Genomic DNA, 22568 nt, shown 5'->3' with positions numbered 1-22568 from the left:
GAGTTGGGTGGTCATGACACTCCCGTTTCTAAACAACACTACAGTGTGTTGGATTAATGTTAATGTGTATTTAGAGACCTTTAAATTTGTAGACAAGTTGTAGAAATACATTTTAAATAGCTCAAGCAGACATTTTACAATACCCCTGCGGTACCTCTTGGGTCTACATGGGGGTCGCGACCCCTTTTGAACAACTCTGATGTATGATATTGAAGTGAGATATGGTTGGGATAAAATATGTTTATTGTGTTACGTTTTTTATGTGTGATTTGTATAAAATTCTAAGGTTACAATTGAAAAGCACAGCAGGAGATGTTTCACATTAGTACACCAAGGTTCCTTTCCGATGCTAACAAGGATGAGCTGCTGCTTCTTCCCCAGTTCGAAAGTGTCAAAAAAAGACACTGCTCTATTTTTTAGGATGCAGTCACTGAAGAACGTCTGCCAGCTTCTCATGATAATACTCATAGTTGTCTTTGCAGTCTTCCCACAGGTTAAGAGGTTGGTCCTCGTTCTCCACAAAGGTATCCCAGACATAGGAGAAGTCTAGAGGCTTCATCACTCTCAGCTTGCAGCCAACTTTCTGCAGAGCCTTCAGCCCAGCCTGAATCTCGGCTTCTTCCCACTCCAACAGCCGAGCAGCAAAGATGTTCAGTTGGATGTTTTTCTTGGCTTTTAACTCATCAGCTATCTTTGCAGCACAAGCAGAGCAGGGACTGCATGACACATACCTGGAAAGAAAATATATATTTGATTCAAACTATTGCAGTATACGCAGTAGTAATTTTAGTTAAGGCTTTTGGTGCAATCACTATGGCGGTTATGTAACCCTTCTATAGCATTTCCCATCACTTAGTTTCTAATGTCCTTTTGGCAAAACATTTTGTTATACTTTGTCATATTTCTGTGAGGCTCTGAAATGGAATTAGATTTAGTCAATGTACTTTTGAATGTACAGTATTTCAAAAACAAAACCCTTGTTAATCGCGGTTAATCAGTTGCTGACATGAAATGATAAACCCATTTCTGCGAAGTATTAATAATTAATTATCAAATATTTTTTATAGCTACAGCATAATAAAAACCTGTTTAAGATCTTCAAAATACATTTTCAACATTAGAGGGCCATCTATAGATGAAATAACAATCATATAGTCACCTTTACACTCTTTAATCCACTATGGTAATGCTGTCTGAGGCTGCGCCAATCAGTGTCATGATACTGAACAGCGTGCTCTGATTGGTTTGGTATCCTCTAGTGCAGAGGTGTCAAACTCATTTTAGATTGGGGGCCACTTGGACAAAAATGTACTCCCAAGTGGGTCGGACTGGTAAAATCATGGCACGATAACTTAAAAATAAAGACAACTTCATATTGTTTTCTTTCTTTAAAAATAGAACAAGCACATTCTCAAAATGTACAAATCATAATGTTATTGGGGTTGTTTTTACACTTACATGTTGCGGTTAATAGTATTCTATTTTTATTTGTCATTATTTATAATTTCTGAATACATTATGTGATACTGTTCATCAGTCAACTCATTGGTGTTCATTTTCAATCTATCAAGATAAAAAAATATCAAAATCAAATTACAGGATGTTATTTATGTAGTTTGCTCATTTTCTGTCATGTGGTTTATTTTTATTTTTTTACATATGTAGCATAATCTACAAAGAATTGCTACTGCATCATCCAGAACAGCAGTTTTTTTCTTTCAAAAACTTCGGTTCATTTTTATACTTAACAAACTCACCCCGCGGGCCGGATAAAACCGGGGTGTCAAACATACGTTTGACACCCCTGCTTTAGTGGCTAATACTATTAAAGCAGACCTGGGCATTCTGCGGCCCGCGGGCCGCATCCGGCCCTTTGTACGTCCCTGTCCGGGCCGCGTGAGGCCAATCGTAAATTACAAAATAAATTTTAAAAAGTATCTATTTCGAGTGTGCAATACAACGGTGCTGCTTTTGTTTTGAAAAGCGTTATTTTTATTACTTCCGTGTGGACGTATGCTCGTGCGCGCAGCTGCAATCACAAATTACAAAATAAATTTAAAAAAACATCTATGTCGTGCGTGCAATACAACTGTGCTGCTTTTATTTTGAAAAGTGTTACTTATGGCCGTATGAGTGAAGGCGCACAGCGACAAGTGATGCCCGGTTATCCCCGAGACGCTAAAAAAAGAAAAGTTGATGACGAATGGCGTGTTTTCAACAAGACATGGACTGCACAGGTTGCTGTGTTTAAAGAATATAGTGTAACGACCTGCTGAAGTTGATGTTGTGATTTTGAGTTGCGGAAATGAGTAGTGAGGATGGACGTGCGTGTGGAAGGAACGAGATAAGTTGAGCTGTGTTAGTATAGGTTGCTCAATAAAAGTTTAAATAGAGCGTCAGACTTGGTGTGCACTTCTTCTGGACGCTACAATTGGTATCATAAGTAAAACTTTGTGCATACTGCCGCTGCTTAATAGTGTGCGCATACTGCGCTGCTTGTGCATGTGCTCAGCCTGCTACGACATCGGGAGGTACGTGCCATGATGTTTCCTGGCGACTTTGTCAAGATGGAACGGGAGGGGAAGGACACTTAAGTTGCCGGCAGCACTGCAGATGTATGTGTGTATCCCGGACGTGAGAAGCTCGCCGCAAAGAGAGAGAGAGGGAGGAAGAGAGAGGCAGCGTCTACAGGTGCGGCGCACGCTGCTTGGCATGGGGGAATTCCGCCCTCAATGAAGACTCCCAGGTTTGATGGCAAGGCGAACTGGGAGGCATTTCATCCCACTTCTGACACCGTAGCGTCCAGAAGAAGTGCACACCAAGTCTGACGCTCTTTTTAAACTTTTATTGAGCAACCTATACTAACACAGCTCAACTTATCTCGTTCTTTCCACATGCACGTCTATCCTCACTCCTCATTTCCGCAACAGCAACGCTTCCTCCTTCTTCGCCAATCGCCTTACAGGCATGCTACGTTCACAACAAAGAGGATGCAGGATAAAGTGACAGAAATTGAAATTTTTGCATTGTAATATACATCAGGAAGTGTTGTGTAAGAAAGTGTTAAAAATAAAACCATCAAAAGTCATCTGCTTTTGTATAAAGATAAGTTAGGTTAAATGAAAATATTATTATTATTATTATTTATTTTACGGTATATCAAAAATAATTTGAGCAAAATTTAATTGAAATATTGTCGGTGTGGCCCTCCAGCAGTGCTCGGGTTGCTAATGCGGCCCCCGGTAAAAATTAATTGCCCACCCCTGTATTATAGTATTATAGTATCCAACTTTTGGCCCCCTTACACCAGACTCCTGAAGGGCCCCCAATCTTACCTTAAACCCAATGTCGCTAGCTCACACACACACACACACACACACACACACACACACACACACACACACACACACACACACACACACACACACACACACACACACACACACACACACACACACACACACTGTTTGTTTACATGCAATAAAAAACAGATCATTGCATGAATTGTGATGAGGTACGGGTCGGACGAACGAGACTCGATCGTTAAGATTGCACATATCGGATTGATGTCCACATATGAAAGAGGCTTTGGCTTGGAAAAAATCAGATACAAGTCACATATGGTTAAAAAAAAGAAACAAAATTGACCTGCAATGTGAACATAGCCTAAGATGACTACTAATTCAGTGTTATTATTTGAGTGGGCCCTGGGCCCCTCTGTACTGGAAAAGTTGGGCACTGAGGTCAAAAAGGTTAAGAACCCCTGTTTTAAACCATTCCAGTAACTAGAAGGTTCCAGATCCGAATGCCGCTTCCTCCATCCCAGTCGCTGCTTGACAAGACACTTCGCTGATCAAGATGCTGACCAGCTAAAGCCCTAAACAACCAATTAAGCAGATGTGTGTAGTTAGTTATGCACTACATTTACTCCATTAAATTTATTTAAGTTACATTATGTAGATGAATTGTACTTGTCATGGTAGTTTTGATGCAACATACTTTTTACTTTTGAGTATTTTTGTGAATAAGAAACGCTACTTTTACTTTGTTGCACTGAGTTACATTCCGATTGCTATGTTGAATTATAATCATAATTATTTATAATCTATTGATTAATGCTTGCAAAGACATATTCATTTGGCTCGTTAGAGAGACTTCTGTCACATGACTTTGTTTCACCAATCCAATGTAAGCACTTGTGACCTTTGACTCCATTTCACCAATCCAAACGGGGCCTGGCAGTCACATGACCCCACTCAAACTACACATTGTAAAACCTGACATAACATCATAATCCTTCAAAGTTTACTGACAAAGTATGAAAAATAACCTATATGTCATCATCTGTGTCAGTAGAAATGTTTTAACTCGACTGAGAGAAAATGGCCTCAAACTGTCACCTGAGAATTGCCGTTTTTCTCAAACCTCAGTCCGCTATTTGGGACATATTGTATCAAATGACGGAGTTGACACCGACCCAAAGAAAGTGGAACCCCTTAAGACCTAGACGAGACCTCCGACATTAAAAGAGCTCAAATCTTTTCTTGGATACTGCGGTTATTACCGAATATTTGTACAAGATTATGCTAAGATTGTGATGCCCTTAACCAATTTAACTGCTGGTTATCCACCGATGCGAAGAGGAACCAAGTTTTCTAAAATTGATGGTAAATACTTCCATCCCAAAGAACCCATCCATCCATCCATTTTCTACCGCTTGTCCCGTTTGGGGTCGCGGGAGTGCTGGAGTCTATCTCAGCTGCATTCGGGCGAAAGGCGAGGTACACCCTGGACAAGTCGCCACCTCATCGCAGGGCTCCCAAAGAACCATTTAATGACAGATGGACTTTTTCTTGCCAGCAAGCCTTTGATACTATTATCAACAAGCTTACTTTGTCTCTAGTGTAAAGGTTCGCAAATCACCATATGTTCTAGGGCTGCGAATCTTTGGATGTCCCACGAGATTCGATTCAATATCGATTCTCGGGGTCACGATTCGATTATAAATCGATTTTTTCGATTCAACTCGATTCTTACTTCAAAAACAATATTTTTCCAATTCAAAATGATTCTCTATTCATTCAATACATAGGATTTTAGCAGGATCTACCCCAGTCTAGGTCCTAGAGGTCCAGTGATCACAGGTAAGAGCTACTCTGCTAGCTCTAGTCACAGCTTCCCCCACTTTTAGCTATGTCTCTCTGTAAAGTGAAAGTACAACATTGTCTGTAAAAACCGAGCGTGATGGGATGTCATACCGTGGCTCAATAGTTTTGATCATGAACCTGAAGCCTTCTCTCTCCACTGTGCTGTATGGTCCCAGGCAACGTTCCCTCTAAGGTGCGCGCCTGCGCAATTGCGCACTGCTCACGTGTCCTCTGCGCAAAGCAAATTAATGCCGCGCAGAAAATCAAAAACCCCATCTGAACTTTAACCAAAATAAACACATTACAATTTATTCTGTATGATTTTGCAATGCAACTCTGTGAGTGACAGGTGACAACAAGAGTGGCCTCAATGAATAAAACAATCTTTGTCAACACAGTTCAATTATCGTCTGTTGAGACACTTTACAGACAGGAATTCCATCAATCACTTTATTGAGCAAAACTGTTTGTAACCACACCAAAAACATGAGTAAAAAAAACTTTTATCTATAAAAACTGGTAATTTTCTGTCATACAAACCAGTCTTAAACCAACGCTGTCATCCGTCGTTTCAACAGAAGCCGCTCGCTCTGTCTCACCTGCACCAACACACGCACTCATGGCACTTAGCCAGTGCTGTGTTTATGGCCACACAAAAAGTCGGACAACCCCAACGCCACACAATGTGTAAATGCCAGGTTGTAACACTCTGACTCCTCAATCATATTTGTGCTTACTTTACTGCCATTTATTAAGAATGTTAATCTAAGGATATTATTCATGAAATATTGTCTATTAAAATGCTAATAAAAAGATATATTTTACAGACAGAAAGTTTCAGGAACTAAATGTAATCTCTGAAAGGGGTAACATTTCTTTTAAAGGCAGGACCCGCAGCCAGACATACAATACTAGCACATAGGTCATGAAAAACATGTTTTTTGTTATTGTCATTGTAAGGGGGCAAAATCCCATCCATCCATCCATTTTCTACCGCTTGTCCCTTTCGTGGTCGTGGGGGTGCTGGAGCCTATCTCAGCTGCATTCGTGCGGAAGGCGGGGTACACCCTGGACAAGTCACTACCTCATCACAGGGCCAACACAAATAGACAGACCACACTCACATTCACACACTAGGGATCATTTAGTGTTGCCAATCAACTTATCCCCAGGTGCATGTCTTTGGAGGTGGGAGGAAGCCGGAGTACCCGGAAGGAACCCACGCAGTCACGGGGAGAACATGCAAACTCCACACAGAAAGATCCCGAGCGCAGGATCGAACCCAGGACCTTCGTATTGTGAGGCAGACGCACTAACCCCTCCGGCAAAATCACTTATATCAGAAAATTATTTTAATAAAACATTTAAATGGTTATGATGTCAGGTTTGGGACAGGTGTGCTGCTGGTGTAGCCACAGTGTGCACGTCTGATGTTGCTCAGATGTGCTCCACTGAATGCTCAGGGAGTTTGTGCGTTTGCTCACACACATGAAAAATTAGAGGGAACATTGGTCGCAGCTCTTTTGCAATGAAATAAGCGATGGATCTGGTTATCTTCTTTGCCCGTTCAGAACTGCATGGGTGGTAATTTTGTGAACTGGTGAAGTGTGTTGATCAGCTGCCGGTGTTGTTAGTGGATGATCCTTTTCCTCTGATAACTCTGGGGGGTGTCTGTCCAAGTGAGCGCGGGGATTTGAAGTATTCCCCAAATACTTAACTTTAGCGTTGCAAAGTCTGCAAATTGCATGAGTCATGTCAAGCCCTTTCTTACCACGGTAAAATCCAAAGTGTCTCCAAACGTTTGCTTTCAAAGTCCGCGGAGGCGGTTGTATTTCTACTTTAGGCTGCTCTGTTTCTTTTTCTTCTACCTGAATTTTAGCGGCAACACAACAACACTACACTCCCCTTAGTAGCTAGCTACCAGGTAGCCACGCTGCTTATTGCGCAATACCTATGGTAGCCCAGAAGGCACATACACATTGCCGGGAGCGGGGGAATAAAATAGATTTTTGAAAAATGAGAATCGATACGGAATCATATAACACAGTGGTTCTTAACTTTGTTGGAGGTACCGAACCCCACCAGTTTCATATGCGCATTCACCGAACCCTTCTTTAGTGAAAAATAAATAAATAAAATTTCAAATTCAAGACAAAGTTATATGTTTTTGGTAACACTTTAGTATGGGGAACACATTCTAAGTAACAAAGACTAAATTTAGAGTTATTTGGACACTAGGGGAACATATTCTAAGTAACAAAGACTTAATTTAGAGTTATTTGGACACTAGGGGAACGTATTCTAAGTAACAAAGACTTAATTTACAGTTATTTGGACCCTAGGGGAACATATTTTAAGTAACAGAGACTTAATTTAGAGTTATTTGGACACTAGGGGAACATATTCTAAGTAACAAAGACTTAATTTAGAGTTATTTGGACACTAAGGGAACATATTCTATGTAACAAAGACTACATTTAGAGTTATTTGGACACTAGGGGAACATATTCTAAGTAACAAAGTAAAAGTAAAGTAAGTAAAAAATAATTTAGAGTTATTTGGTTAGGGTTTGGGTCAGGGTTAGAGGGTTAGGGTTATAATAAGGCCATGCAGAATAAGGCATTAATAAGTACTTAATAATGACTAGTTAAGGGCCAATATGTTACTAATTTGCATGTTAACAAACAACTAATTAATGGTGAATATGTTCCCCTTACTAAAGTGTTACCATGTTTTTTTTACTGGTGCATAAAATGAACCGTGCATGAACATCACCAATTGTTCAAAGAAAAAACCAACACAAACTCACAACAAATTACACACCTGCAAATCAGTCAGCTGTTGCCGTATCCGTAATACGCCGACAGGGAGAAGTTTGTATTTACACGATGAGTCGGGTGTGTTTTGACCTCCGCCGAACCCCTGAGGCCGACTCACCAAACCCCTAGGGTTCGATCGAACCCAGGTTAAGAACCACTGATATAACGTGAGAATGGCGATTTGAATTCGAATCGATTTTTTCCCACACCCCTAATATGTTCTCAATACATATGCCAACTCTACAGGGCTTGGTGCAGCATTGTTTTAGGAGCAGGATGGAAAAAGTTGAGTCATCGCTTATGCGAGTAGAGGATTGTCACGCAGTGAAGCCAGGTATCCAGCGCATACCTTGGAATGTTTAGCCTTGAAATGACCCATTACGGATAAATTAAATGACTACTTGTATGGTAACCCCTTTACAGTAGTAACAGACAACAACCCGCTGAGGTATGTTCTTACCATTGCTAAGCTAGATACTGCTAGCTATCACTGGTTAGCTGCAGTATCCTACTTTACGCTTGACATTACCTACCGAGCTGGTAAGCAGAATCAAGACGTAGATGGTTTGTCAAGAAGGCCTCATGGTGAGTTAACCAATGACAGCCAATTGCAAAGTGAAAGTAAAAGAATCCATCAATTTATTTCTCATCAATTGACCCCTAAGATTAGCAGTTTCCATTCCATAGAAGCAGTCCAAGCCACATGTCAGAACCACATTGCTGAACAAGCAGAGAAAGACACAACCGCCCTTTGCCTCGTTGAGTCTCTCTCTGTTCATCCAGACGCCATTCCTGCTGTTTGAGGAGGAAACAATTCAAGAAGGTCTTCTCGCAGTTCCCAGATACAGTAAGGATGATCTAATTCAACTACAAAGAACAGACCCAGTCATCAGTAATATCCTCAAACCTATTTAGTCAAGAGAGCCAATACCGGCCTGCTTTAAATCTGAGTCACCTGAGTGCCAGCTGATTCTTAGGGAGATGAGTAGTCTTGAACTGCAGGGTGGGCAGAAAACGACAGTGCAACAATAGTCATTTTGACCAACTTGTCGTTCCACAAGTATTGAGATCATTTGTACTCACCAGTCTGCATAATTAAATGGGACATATGGGAATCGAACGCACTCTGGACCTAGTCAGGTCAAGATTCTACTGGCCAAAGATGGCAGCAAATGTAGAGACAAAGATCAGAACATGTGGAAGATGTGTGAAGAGGAAAAGTCAGCCAAAAAGAGCTGCACCTTTGGTTACTATTCAAAATAGCAGACCCATGGAACTGGTTTGTATGGGCTTTCTGTCTTTAGAACCAAACACCCATAACATCAAATATATCCTGGTCATCAGTGACCACTTTACCAGATATGCTGTTGCTATTCCTACAAAAGATCAGAAAGCCAACACAGTTGCTAAATGTCGGTGGGGGAAGTTTCTCAGCCATTATGGATTTCCTGAACGCCTCCATAGCGATCAGGGCAGTGATTTCAAATCGAAAACCATAAAAGAGCTTTGTACACTTGCCGGCATCCGCAAGGTTGGGACAAGCCTCTATTTATCCTAGAGGTAACCCAGTGGAGCGGTTTAATCGCACACTGCTTGGTATGCTAGGAACTCTACAGGAAAAAGAAAAAACTAAATGGCGTGACCACCTTAAACCTCTCACTCATGCATAAAACTGCACGAGAAACGATGCAACTGATTATTCCCCATATGAGCTCATGTTTGGGCGACAACCCAGATTGCCAATTGACATCGCATTTGGGTTGCCTGTAAAAAACAATTAATTCCCTTCACATTCGCAATATGTGAGGAACTTGAAGTCTCACTTAAAGGAAAGCTATCAGCTTGCAACTGAAAATGCAAAGATATTGTAAGATGTCAGTGAGAGAATCCACACTGAAAATAGGTGACCGAGTCCTTGTGTGTAATCTGTCTGCGCAACGAGCACAAAATTGATGATTGAAGGGAGTCAACAATTTATATTGTGAGCAGGAGACTTACCTGTTTACACAGTGTGCCCTTGAAGGACAAGAAGGACCCACACACACATTACATTGTGACCTCCTATTACCTTGTGGATCCCTCACTGAAACAGACGAAGAATTAGAGGGGCCAAAACCATCACGTAAGCCTAAAACAAGACATACAACTGTCCAGTTGGATGAGCATCATTCATATTCAGAGGATGATGATGATAACAGTACTATCCCATGAAAATATCTGGAATTGAGGCAACATTCCTTGAAAGCTCGAACATCCCCAAGATGCAGAGAAAGGCAGTTCTTGAAAGTAAACCACCAGCTGGAGCTGAATGGCCATCTGTTAATCATGAAAATTTACCTGAAACAAGAGTCTCAAGGTCTATTTGGACACTAGAGGGGGGAATCTTTGGACACCTTACGATTCGATTACGATTCAGGAGCTATGATTTGATTAAAAATCGATTATTGATGCCTCTGTAATTTATGTATTTTGATGCAGTTTTACATTTCTTTTCATTTCCCTAAATAAGCATTTACCACTTGCAACTTTTAAAAAGAGTGCATTTGCCATAAAAAAACAACAGTTAAATTAATCCCCATCACATTTATTAAATGAATAGAAATGTGTACAAAACTGGAACATAAAAGAGCTTGCCTGATCTCTCGGTAAGGTGGCTCGCTGCAGTCAGCCAACTTTTAGAACTGTCTACATTACTTTATCTACAATAAATTAATAAATTATCGATTATTGATGTTTACTAATCGATTTTATAATCGTCTATGTCTGAATTGCGATGCATCTAAAAAGCTATTATTTCCTCCACCTTTACAGGACGCTCACCTGATTCATTAATCCAAGAGCGACATTCACCAAATGGAAACAGTCCTGATTCTAAAGAAGTGGAAATTAAAAATAAATTATCACTAAACAAACCTCAGGAAAATATGGCACATACAATTGGTTGCAATGGAACCAACATAGTACACAACTGAAGTTGAAACGGAAACTAAGAGAAAAGCTTTTGAATCTGAAGCAAACTCACCTGACACACCTCTACAGGAGGCATTTGCAACCAATGGAGAAAGAGAAACAATCGGTTTTGGAGAGACTGAAGCAACGGAAGGAACCGATCATTGTACTCGTCTGACAAGTTCGTCTGATTGATATGATGAGTCTCAGAAAGACGAAGTTTATGAGAACCCTCGGCAATCCGAATGCTCGAGGAAATCACCTCAGAAGTTCACCTACCCCCAACTCAGAAATAATTTCATTTATTTTGCCCAAACCCTACTAGAGGGCTTCAATCGAGTTTTTGTTGAAACTTTTGAAAAAAATCAAATTTTGAAAGAAAAACATGAAGGGACTTATGTCAGTTAAGAGGGGGAGGGTGTAACATAGCTACAAAATGCAGGTTTAAATAAAAAAGTTAAATAAGGAATAAAGTGTTACTAAGTTACATATGTAGTTACTAATATGTAAAAAATAAAGTGAAAGGAGGGGCTTTGGTGATTAAAAAAAGCGTAATTGCTGTGTTTCGACGACTCAATGTGCTCTGTCGAGATGAGCAGACAACACCCGAGCTCTGTCGAAAAGATCCGAGCTTCACCGAAAGGAAGCCGAGTGGCGACTTTCGTCACAAGAAGCTTTGTCCAGATAGAAACCTCGCCGCACGTTGAGAAGTCTGTCTGTTTACGGTAAAGTTAAAAAACACTTAAAAAAATATCTCACAGCAAGAGCCGAACCCACACACCACAAGGAGCTTCATGCATCCTGTGACGTTGTCAGTTGTATTCTTTGTGTCTCGATCAGGTTTTTTTAAGTTGGACAAAACCACAACCAGTGACACCAAGAACGTGATCAGGATATTTCCACTGAATTAAAAGGATTGGTTATCTGTGTGGGAGGACTGTATCAATGGGAAATTGATCTATAAGTGAGATAACTCTTATCTTCTCAAAGAACTTTGACTATTTCAGATTAAACTGACTTTTGGACAATTTATTTAATTTTTTTAAAAAGGGCCCAATATATTTTCAATATGTCAAGCTGTATGTTTAAAATGATTTAAAAAAAGTTAACTAAAAGTTCCAGTAAACAATATCCAGTCTATGTGTGTCTATAGCTATATCACTACACTCAGCTTTTACAGAACCTAGAATATTAGACACCACAATTTGGTTACATAGAGAAAACATGTTGCAGTAAGTTGTAAATGTGTAATGTTTTAGTTGCACACATGCTAACATTAGCCCTGTTGTAACCTCATAAGTAACTGAAAAATGTGCATCTTTCGTACTACATATTGTAGTACGGTCTGGCTGTCGCTCACACACAAACAGACACACCACCAACAGTTGTAATGTATGTACAATATAAAAATAGTTATGAAGTTACTCACTGGTTACTCAGTACTTAAAGGGGTCAGATTCAGATTTTTTTCTATAATTAAAACACTTCATTGTGGTCTACATAACATTTTGAATAGATTATGCTGTACAGCCGCTTTCAAGCTGCTTTATGACCATCTCTTCAGGACGTGCCATTTGTGGGCGGTCTTATTTACGGGCATCCACTTTGACTGTGTCTTCTACCAGTCATCGATGTTGTGGTTTTTAGCACTACCATTATGAGTCTACAGAACTATACGCTCATTTTTTATTAGAAATGGCAACAGCAGAGGATACATGTGGGACGGCGTGGCGTAGTGGGTAGAGCAACCGTGCCAGAAACCTGAGGGTTGCAGGTTCGCTCCCCGCCTCTTACCATCTAAAAATCGCTGCCATTGTGTCCTTGGGCAGGACACTTCACCCTTTGCCCCCGGTGCCGCTCACACCGGTGAAATGAATGATGAATGATAGGTGGTGGTCGAAGGGGCCGTAGGTGCAAATTGCAGCCACGCTTCCGTCAGTCTACCCCAGGGCAGCTGTGGCTACGAAAGTAGCTTACCACCACCAGGTGTGAATGATTGATGGGTTCAGAAAAGCATGTAAAGCGACTTTGGGTACTTAGAAAAGCGCTATATAAATCCCAGGTATTATTATTATTATTATACATGTGCATCTACGAGTCAGTCTGCCACACAACAAGGGAATAGAGAAAAAGAAGGAGCTTATTAACTACATCAACTCCTTTCACTGAAATTTAATTTTTGACTACTCTCCCATCTATACATCCATACTTAACATCCATTACCGTATTTTTCGGATTATAAATCGCAGTTTTTTTCATAGGTTGGCCGGGGGTAGCGACATATACTCCGGAGCGACTTATGTGTGAAATTATTAACACATTACCGTAAAATATCAAATAATATTATTTATCTCATTCGCGTAAGAGACGAAGCAAATGTCAGCAATCGTCACACACACGTCAACCAATAAGAATTCGGCGGGGGCGGGTCATGGCAGAAGTGCATTGTGGGTCATGGGATGCTAACTGCTGCTATGTCCGTAGCTATTAAAATGGACCATTTCAACATTGGCGGTAACTTATAAAAACTGAGAAGGCCGGAACAAAAATGGCACCGAAAAGGAAATCATATACTGCAGGTTACAAGCCGGACGTAGTGAAATATGCAGCAGAAAACAGCGATCGAGCAGCAGAAAGAAAGGAAGCGGCGCATACCAGGAGCGACAACGAGGAAGAAGATTTCATCGGATTTAGCGATCAGGAGTGACAGATTGTTTGGTAAACGTATAGCATGTTCTATATGTTATAATTATTTGAATGACTCTTACCATAATATGTTACGTTAACATACCAGGCACGTTCTCAGTTGGTTATTTATGCGTCATATAACGTACACTTATTCAGCCTGTTGTTCACTATTCTTTATTTATTTTAAATTGCCTTTCAAATGTCTATTCTTGGTGTTGGATTTTATCAAATAAATTTCCCCCAAAAATGCGACTTATACTCCAGTGCGACGTATATATGTTTTTTTCTTTCTTTATTATGCATTTTCGGCCGGTGCGACGTATACTACGGAGCCATTTATAATCCGAAAAATACGATACATGCAAATGCAATCCAAAAAAGACACAAAAAGCCTGAAAAGTAATTTCTCTAAGACAAGATGTGATTGTTTTTTACTCCTGTGGAAAACATAAAATGTGTTGAATACAAAAAAGGCAAACATAACATGTGACAGCGTGATGAGCTTGGTACTCATCACTCGTCTCAACAGGTCTAAATTATGTCATTATGTTAATGGTTTGCTAGCATTTATAGCAGTAGTGGTTTAATTTTGGTTTCAGTTAGATGTATTAAGTTATCCGTTGCATGATACTTCCATGTGGGAGCTCACCTTCAGAAATGTTTGAGGTGGAGCCGGCAGTTATTTCCTGGTTTTGTGGGGTTGATGATGTCATCACTGACGACATCAGACCAAACCAACTCACCGGGGTTTAGTTTGTTTTATATGTAGTTAATATTAGGCTAGGTCAGAGAGTTATGAAGATTAGATAGCATTAGTATCTTTGGGCTCCTTTATTTTAACACTACAAAGACACACTGTTGTAGGGTAACTGTTTTGATGTGTAGAAATGTTAAATTGCGTTTGTAAACCAACCTATGGGCAAAAGTGGCACATTCCAAGTAGTATTGGAAGCCCTATAAAAGAGCAGAAGGGTAATATGCTGTGGCCATTTTTGTTGTGAACAATTCAGACGTGCTGATGCCAAAACACATGCTTTATTTTATTGATTGGAGTGCGTAGATTATTTGCTTTGTACTTACGATACTTTAAGTCACTACTTTGATTCTTTGTTCTGTTTTACAAGCGTTTAAGACATGCGTTGACAATAAACATGCCACGCTTCCAACAAACTGAAAGTCTGCCTTCCTATCATTTGGCCCTCCGACACAACATTCGGACATAAGAATGTTCCTTCATGCAGTAAACGTACCAGGTGATCGTGTATTTCAGTGATGGGACATAGTCGGACAGGCACTGCGTGAAGAAGGCGTCCTCAGCATGCGGTCCTGTGTGCTCATCCTCCAGACAGCCTCTGTCAAGTCCTTCAGTTGTGTTTCCTTTATCCACCAGGTAACACAAGAAGGTCTTATTGCGGCCTGAAGAGTATTCCACATTTTTGAACTGGAACTTGAATGCAAAATGATCGATCCGCTCCCTGTTTGAAACACAGCAAATGATAACAAATTCTACACTTCTTATTGTCTTATGTTGCATCTTAATGTAGTATTGGAAACAAATAGAAACTTTGTTTTCGAGAGTCTACTTATAACAACAGACTCGTGTTGAGTGTTACAGTATGATGTACAACAGTTCGCATAGTTATGTGTGTACCACATTACATATCTGCACCTGTTATGTTAGACGACCAAAGCAAACTTGAAGGTATATATGTGGGTGTCAGGTTGAAACTTGCTCTGGAAGTGGGGTACATTAATTTTACACTCAGACTCTAGAGTTGCAAGGCATTATTATTAGATGAGGTTTACATGACCCCAATCAGAAGATAGATGGACTGAACACCGAAGATTATTTTTAGGAGAACTGATTGTTAGCTACAAATGCCTCTGATATCAATGAGCAACCATTGCACAGTCTAGACTATCACTAACTATGGTATCTTAAAATATGATTACTATTACCAATAAGCGGCCAGGACATAGGCTTGTTAATTAAAATCTAAACAATAGACTATCACAAACTATGATTTCTTAAAATATGATTACTATTACTATTACCAATTAGTGGCCATCACATATTCTTGTTAAGTAAAACCTATAAAGAATAGACTATCACCAAGTATAGTATCTTAAAACATGATTACTATTACTAATACCAATGAGCGACCAACAGTTAAAAAAAACTTATGAACAATAAACTATCACCGACTATGGTGTCCTAAAATATAATTACTAATAACAATGAGAGGCCATTGCATAGTCTTGTTAAATTAAATATATAACCAATAAGACTTTTACAAAATATAGTATGTTGAAATATGATTAATGTTACTAATACCAATGAGCAGCCATTGCATAGTCTTGTTAAAGCAAACTTATGAACAATAGACTATCACCAACTGTGGTATCTTAAGTTATGATTACTAATACCAGTACCAATAAATGGCCATAACAAAGTCTTGTTAAAAACTTATAAACAATAGACTATCACCAACTATGGTGTTATTTAATTAATGGTTATTAATACCAATGAGCGACCATTGCATAGTCTTGTTAAAACCTATAAACAATAGAAAAACACTGTAACCAACTATGGTATCTGAAGGTATGATTACTATTACTGGTACCAATAAGCGGCCATCGCATAGTCTTGTTAAATAAAACTGATAGACACCATCACAAACTATCTTGGTATCTATCTGAGGTTTAGATCCACCTCCAAAGACATGCACCTAGGGCTAGGCTCATTGGCAACACTAAATTGGCCCTATAGAGCAGTGGTCCCCAAACTATGGCTCATGGGCCGGATCCGGCCCGCCAGCGTCAAAAATCCGGCCCGCCGAAAGTCCCAAGTTTAAAAAATATAAAATATATATATATATATATATATATATATATATATATATATATATATATTTCAAACATTTTTTTTATTTTTTTTATCTGTCCTTTCTAATACATTTTTTACCACTTGTTACTCGAGGTGTGTCTTAGCCGCTCAGGCAAATCATATTGTTTAAAAATGCATTTTCCGATCGATAAGGTGACATAAATTTATGTATGTATATGTATATGTCACGGCCCATGCGCAGTCCCGCATGCCTTCTGGACGCCGGAACACGCCTTTGCTCGCTCTGATCTGAAATCAGCGCACCTGGGACTAATGAGGGCAGGCAGCATAAAGGCCAGCGGACCCGAAGATCCGGCGCGGGAACGTAGTTAACTTCCCATAGTAAGCATCCCGTCTCTGGCTTCCCTCCCGCGTACTTGATCTATCTCTGTGTCTTCCCAGCTCCCGTGTCTTATGTCCCTTGTGTCTTCCCGCTTCCCATGTCTCCCGTGATCGAGCTGTGTGCCTCGACTCCCCTTTGGACTTTGGACTGCCTCCCTCGATCCTCGACCCCCTGCTTGGACACGGATCTCGTTGCTTCTCTGCAGCCCCCGACCACTTGCTTGCCCACGGACTGCCTTCTTGCCTTGCCCCTTGTGGTCTGGCGAAAGATTCCTTCTACACTCACGGTAAAACACAACAGTTAACTCCACACTTAGTCACACACCAACCATACACACTCTTGGATTCCATCAAACTCCATTCCCTTGTTGTTTAATTAATAATATATATATATCGCTAACTGCTTATTTGCTATCACTTTTACCATCATATTTGTACATGTCGTATTTGCTGATGTTGCTCTATTGTTGTTGTTGTCGTTGTTGTTATTGTTGTGTTTGCTGTTGTTGTTTTTGTCTCTCTGTCTTATCCCCCTCTTGTCCCCACAATATCCCCCTCTGACTTCCTTTTTTTCTCTTTCTATCCCTTCCTGCTCCGGCCCGGCTGCACCAAATGATAATATAAATACATTTAATAAAGTCATATACCAATAAGGCAACAAGAGAAGTATCCTACACTTCTCTTTTGTAAAGTAAATCTGAACAGCCGATATGGGCATCTACATCAACTGATTTGCCTGAGAAGCTGGACAGGACAAAAAAAATAAATAAATAAATAAATAAATAATAATGTTTCGTTATTATATATATATATATATATATATATATATATATATATATATATATATATATATATATATATATATATATATATATATATATATATATATATATATATATATATATATATATATATAAATAAAACATAGAGCTTAACTATGCCCCCTTGTGGTCTGTGCCGTCTATACACTCCCCCCAGTAAACATAACAGTATATATACATATATACATACATATACACAGCCTGGCCCCCGGCCAAATTTTTCTAACCCAATGCTGCCCCGAATCAAAAAGTTTGGGGATCCCTGCTATAGAGTGTGAATGTAAGTGTTAATGTTGTCTGTCTGTCTGTGTTGGCCCAACGATGAGGTTGCGACTTGTCCAGGGTGTACGCCGCCTTCCGCCCAAGTACAACTGGGATAGGCTCCACACCCTGTGCAACCTCAAGAGGAACAAGCGCTATGAAATGGATGGACACAATAAAACTGCCCCAAGTGGAGGAATAGTGTAGTACAACTGAGTAGCCCTTTGAGACTTAAGGGCTATATAAATAAACTTTGATTGATGATTGGCTGATTGCTGCGGCCCATATGGACCACAGCTGACACCGACCACCCTATAGTTAAGAAACACTGCTGTAAAACATAATACATTGTGAAAATTAATATACGTATGGTTTACTTGAATGTTTAGCACATTTTATTATCGTTGAAAAAAAAAAAAAAAATACAACGCAAAAGTTAACTTAACTGAATTGTGTACAGAAACTACATACAAATAACTTTTTACTGAACTTGATATTATTCAGCAAGGTAGATTTGGAGTAATTCAAGTGTTTTAATTGACTACAGAATTTGCAATGAGGCACTTTACATATGAAGTTATGCATATATTAACAACAACAATTTTTTCCCCTCTGTGATTTATTATGAATATATTCTTCTTCGGGAAAAATTAAAGCTGAAGAGCAAAACTCAGTGTCTTCAAATTCATGCACTCTCAGTTTGGTCAGTAGGAAAGAAGTTTGCTAAAATAATTAGCAAGAAGCACTTTTTACAGTGATTTGCAAATACAACATGTAAGATAGGTACAGTAAACACTTTAGACATTCATCACTATGGAACAAGAACTTTGTGAGGTTGACCTACTGTACCTTGCAGTTATTTCAAATGGAGGAAGTTCCATGGGCTCAACCTGAAGATCTTCACTGTCACCATTAAGGGCTGCATTGTTATCTGAAGGAACCTCTCTATTTTCCTGAGCATGATCTCCTTCATTCTTCACTCCTTTTCCATCCTTGGCTTCTTTCTCTTGTCGCTCCTTTCTTTTTTGCGAATGACCTCTGTCGGCCATGGTACCGAGAGTCAGTTTTTTATGCCGGGAAGTGCAAGGAAAGAGGAAGCAGCACAGTGAAGAGCTGGCTGTGGAATGGTGGACAAAGAGGAGCTGAAAAGAAGAAAAGTAATGGAGAGATAGGGAGAAATGAGAGAGAGAGAGAGAGAGAGAGTGAGAGAGAGAGAGAGAGAGAGAGAGAGAGAGAGAGAGAGAGAGAGAGAGAGAGAGAGAGAGAGAGAGAGCTGTGAAAGACCTTCACCTCTATATAATAACTACACGTCACGAATGTCCATACAGTGCAACGATCACCAATGTTAAAGTGGATTTATTAAAAGCCAATTACAGATAAAACATGCAATGTAAAAAAGAAAATGTAAACAGGTAGCTCAGTTGCCACAATTTGTATGTAAAATTTACAGCAAATTTTTATGGTTAACGGGACAAGCGGTAGAAAATGGATGGATGGATGGAATTCTATCTACTCAACTGCCACTTTCATCTAGGGTCATTGTTTTACAGTGCAATACTCTATCTACAAAAACGGTGTCGCTGATACTTTTACGGTACAAGCCTGGCAACTGAGTTATTTTTTATCAACTTTTTTTGCTGCATTAAAAAATGCAGATTTTGAACAATACCTAAAATGAGCAGTTTGAGTGTAAAAATAGCATCGTTGCCCTTTAAAGGTCTCCAAGGATCAAACGTTGCCGGACGCACTCAAGCAGCTGCAGCTTCCAGACCAAGTGTGTCTATTAAAAGCCTTTATGGACGAGCTGGGGGAAGCAACCCCTATGCCTGTGATGCAAATGTTTTTTTGCGTGTGTGTTAGTATTTTAAAGTAACTTGCAATATCTCTACAAGTACCATGGATTGGTTTTCAAGTGTGGGCCTGTGCTTTGTGCTGATGGGTTTTTTTTTACATTAAACCATGTCGAGAGCATACCTCTCAAAAAATATATAAGACTATAAGGCATATATAAGTACTGCACTATTTTTATGCCAGAGAAAAATACCAAAAGAAACCACTTGGGTATTTATATCCCCTTTCTAAACCTCTTAATCCAGAATCCAGTACAGGGGGAAATGTGTTTGTTTTTGTGTCGCAATGGAAACTAGTAGGCACGCCTTGTCTAAATATACACATGCAATACATCCAAGCAAGAATCTTAGCTTACAACTTAACTAAACACAATTTTTGAGAGCTAGGAAGACAATTCAAACTACAAGCACTTTTAAAAGGGTCATATTATGATTTTTAATCTACAGCTAAAACAGTTTTCCGGGCCAAGCACCACCTAATTGATGGAGAGATGAAGCAGGGACCACCTACTTATATCTTTCTTACTTAGTGAATATATTGTATAAAATTGTGTTTTAAATTTAACTGGTTCTAAAGGTACTTTATTATGGTATAATACTAAGATGTTCAAATACAACAGTAATAGAGTCAGTAATTGCTAGTAGGCGTTCCTTGTCTCAACATACTAATGCGATACGTCCAAGTAACAATAAACGATCTTAGCTTAAAACTTAACTAAACACAATTTTGAAAGCTGGGAAGACAATTCAAACTACAAGCACTTTTAAAGGGGTCATGTTATGATTTTTAATCTACAGCTAAAACAGTTTTCCAGGACAAGCACCACCTAATTGATGGAGAGATGAAGCAGGGACCACCTATTTATATCTTTCTTACTTAGTATATATCTTGTATAAAATTGTCTTTTAAATTGAACTGCAGCTGAGATAAGCTCAAGCATCACCCACGACCCCGAAAGGGACAAGCGGTAGCGGTAGAAAATGGATGGATGGATGGTTCTAAAGGTACTTTATTACGGTATAATACTAAGATATTCAATTACAACAGTATAGAGCAGGCGTCCCCAAACTTTTTGACCCGGGGGCCGTATTGGGTTAAAAAAATTTGACCAGGGGCCGCGCTATATATATATATATACTGTATATATAAATAAATACAATCTAAACTGTCTTTTCCTTAAACGGAACAAAAGTCATATGTCCACTGATGTTTAAAAACTCTACACTCGGAGTCTAATTTATGTTTCCCCAACGATTTCGCCATTTTTTCCCCTCGTGCACTAATTGACTGAATTGACATTGCTTGGATGGCAACATATGTTGCTCCAAAACCTGTATGTACCTTTCAGCATTAATGGCGCCTTCACAGATGTGTAAGTTACCCAAGCCATGGGCACTAATACACCCCCATACCATCACAGATGCTGGCTTTTAAACTTTCCGCCTATAACAGTCTGGATGGTTCTTTTCCTCTTTGGTCCGGAGGACACGACGTCCACAGTTTCCGAAAACAATTTGAAATGTGGACTCGTCAGGCCACAGAACACTTTTCTACTTAGCATCAGTCCATCTTAGATGAGCTCGGGCCCAGCGAAGCCGGCAGCGTTTCTGGATGTTGTTGATAAATGTCTTTCGCTTTGCATAGTAGAGTTTTAACTTGCACTTACAGATGTAGTGACAAACTGTAGTTACTGACAGTGGTTTTTTGAAGTGTTCCTGAGCCCATGTGAGAGAGGATAAGGGGTTACCTTTAGTCAAAAAAAGATTTACGACCTTAAGGTCAAAAGGTCACAGGGGGGTGGGGTGAAGGGGAGGTCAGAAGGAGGCGGGGCTGAGGGGGGAATACACCTTATGTCAAAATGTGATTGATGGCCCTGTAAGAGGAGGGGTGGGGTGAAGGGGAGGTCAGAAGGAGGCGGGGCTGAGGGGGAGACACCTTATGTCAAAATGTGATTGATGGCCCTGTAAGAGGAGGGGTGGGGTGAAGGGGAGGTCAGAGGAAGGTGGGGCTAAGGGGGGAGACACTTTATGTCAAAATGCGATTTACGACTTTTTGAGTATTAACACATGTACGTACACACACACACATACACTGGTATATGTGAATGGTAAGTCTTTGTTAGTACGAGCATTAAGAGAAAATGGAAAAGATGGAGAAAGCTGTTGTTTCAGTAGGCATGATTAGCGAAACGCCAGTTTCAATTTATAAAAATGATAAAACTTACCACGACGCTCCTCGGAAAAGTAGGATTTTTTGGCCTCAGGTCGTTGGGTTTTCCGTGCCAGTCTCCGTGCTCCTAAAATCAACGGATCCTATCAGCCTCAGTCGACCGAACCAGACGTCTTTTCTTTGGAGTCTTTTAACTCTGAATGCGGGGTGTTTACTCGGTGGTGGTGGTTCCTATAGCGGCATGGCGAGAGTGTATGGGAGAAATGAAGGAGAAGATAGACGTCTTGTTTCGAAGCAGCCGAAATTGGAAATGCGTACTGACGACGAAAAGAAGGTTGTCTTTTGAGACCACACCCCCGACGGAGTACAAAAGGACCTCCCCTGCCAATACATCAACCAATAGTATTTGAAAACAATCTTTCTACTAGTCTGATTGGTCGAAACTTTTTACGGGGCTCCTCCCCTTTGAAAACAATAAGCCCCTCATTTTTTGACTAATTTGTTGGAAAAGTGGTCAAAAGTCATGAAAATGTTTAAAAATGACACTGATACCATTACCATAAGTCTCGCCGCTAACCTCGTGAGTCTATGGATGCCCAATATGTCCAGAAAAATCTAACATATCTCAAAAAAT

General features: G+C 39.9%; 1 protein-coding gene across 1 annotated transcript; it reads right to left on the bottom strand.

Annotated features, from left to right (window-relative positions):
• Window positions 1–235: 235 nt before the first annotated feature.
• Window positions 236–19022, bottom strand: LOC133653530 (C->U-editing enzyme APOBEC-2-like). The gene is made up of 3 exons (XM_062052946.1): window positions 18764–19022; window positions 14854–15078; window positions 236–731 (listed from the first exon to the last, which is right to left on the bottom strand). The coding sequence occupies exons 1-3, from the start codon at window positions 18961–18963 to the stop codon at window positions 428–430; spliced, it is 729 nt and encodes a 242-aa protein (XP_061908930.1). The 5' UTR covers window positions 18964–19022; the 3' UTR covers window positions 236–427.
• Between the last annotated feature and the right edge of the window lie 3546 nt (window positions 19023–22568).

Source organism: Entelurus aequoreus, linkage group LG01, assembly GCF_033978785.1.
Source record: "Entelurus aequoreus isolate RoL-2023_Sb linkage group LG01, RoL_Eaeq_v1.1, whole genome shotgun sequence".
NCBI lineage: Eukaryota > Metazoa > Chordata > Actinopteri > Syngnathiformes > Syngnathidae > Entelurus > Entelurus aequoreus.
This window is presented reverse-complemented; position numbering and strand designations above follow the sequence as displayed.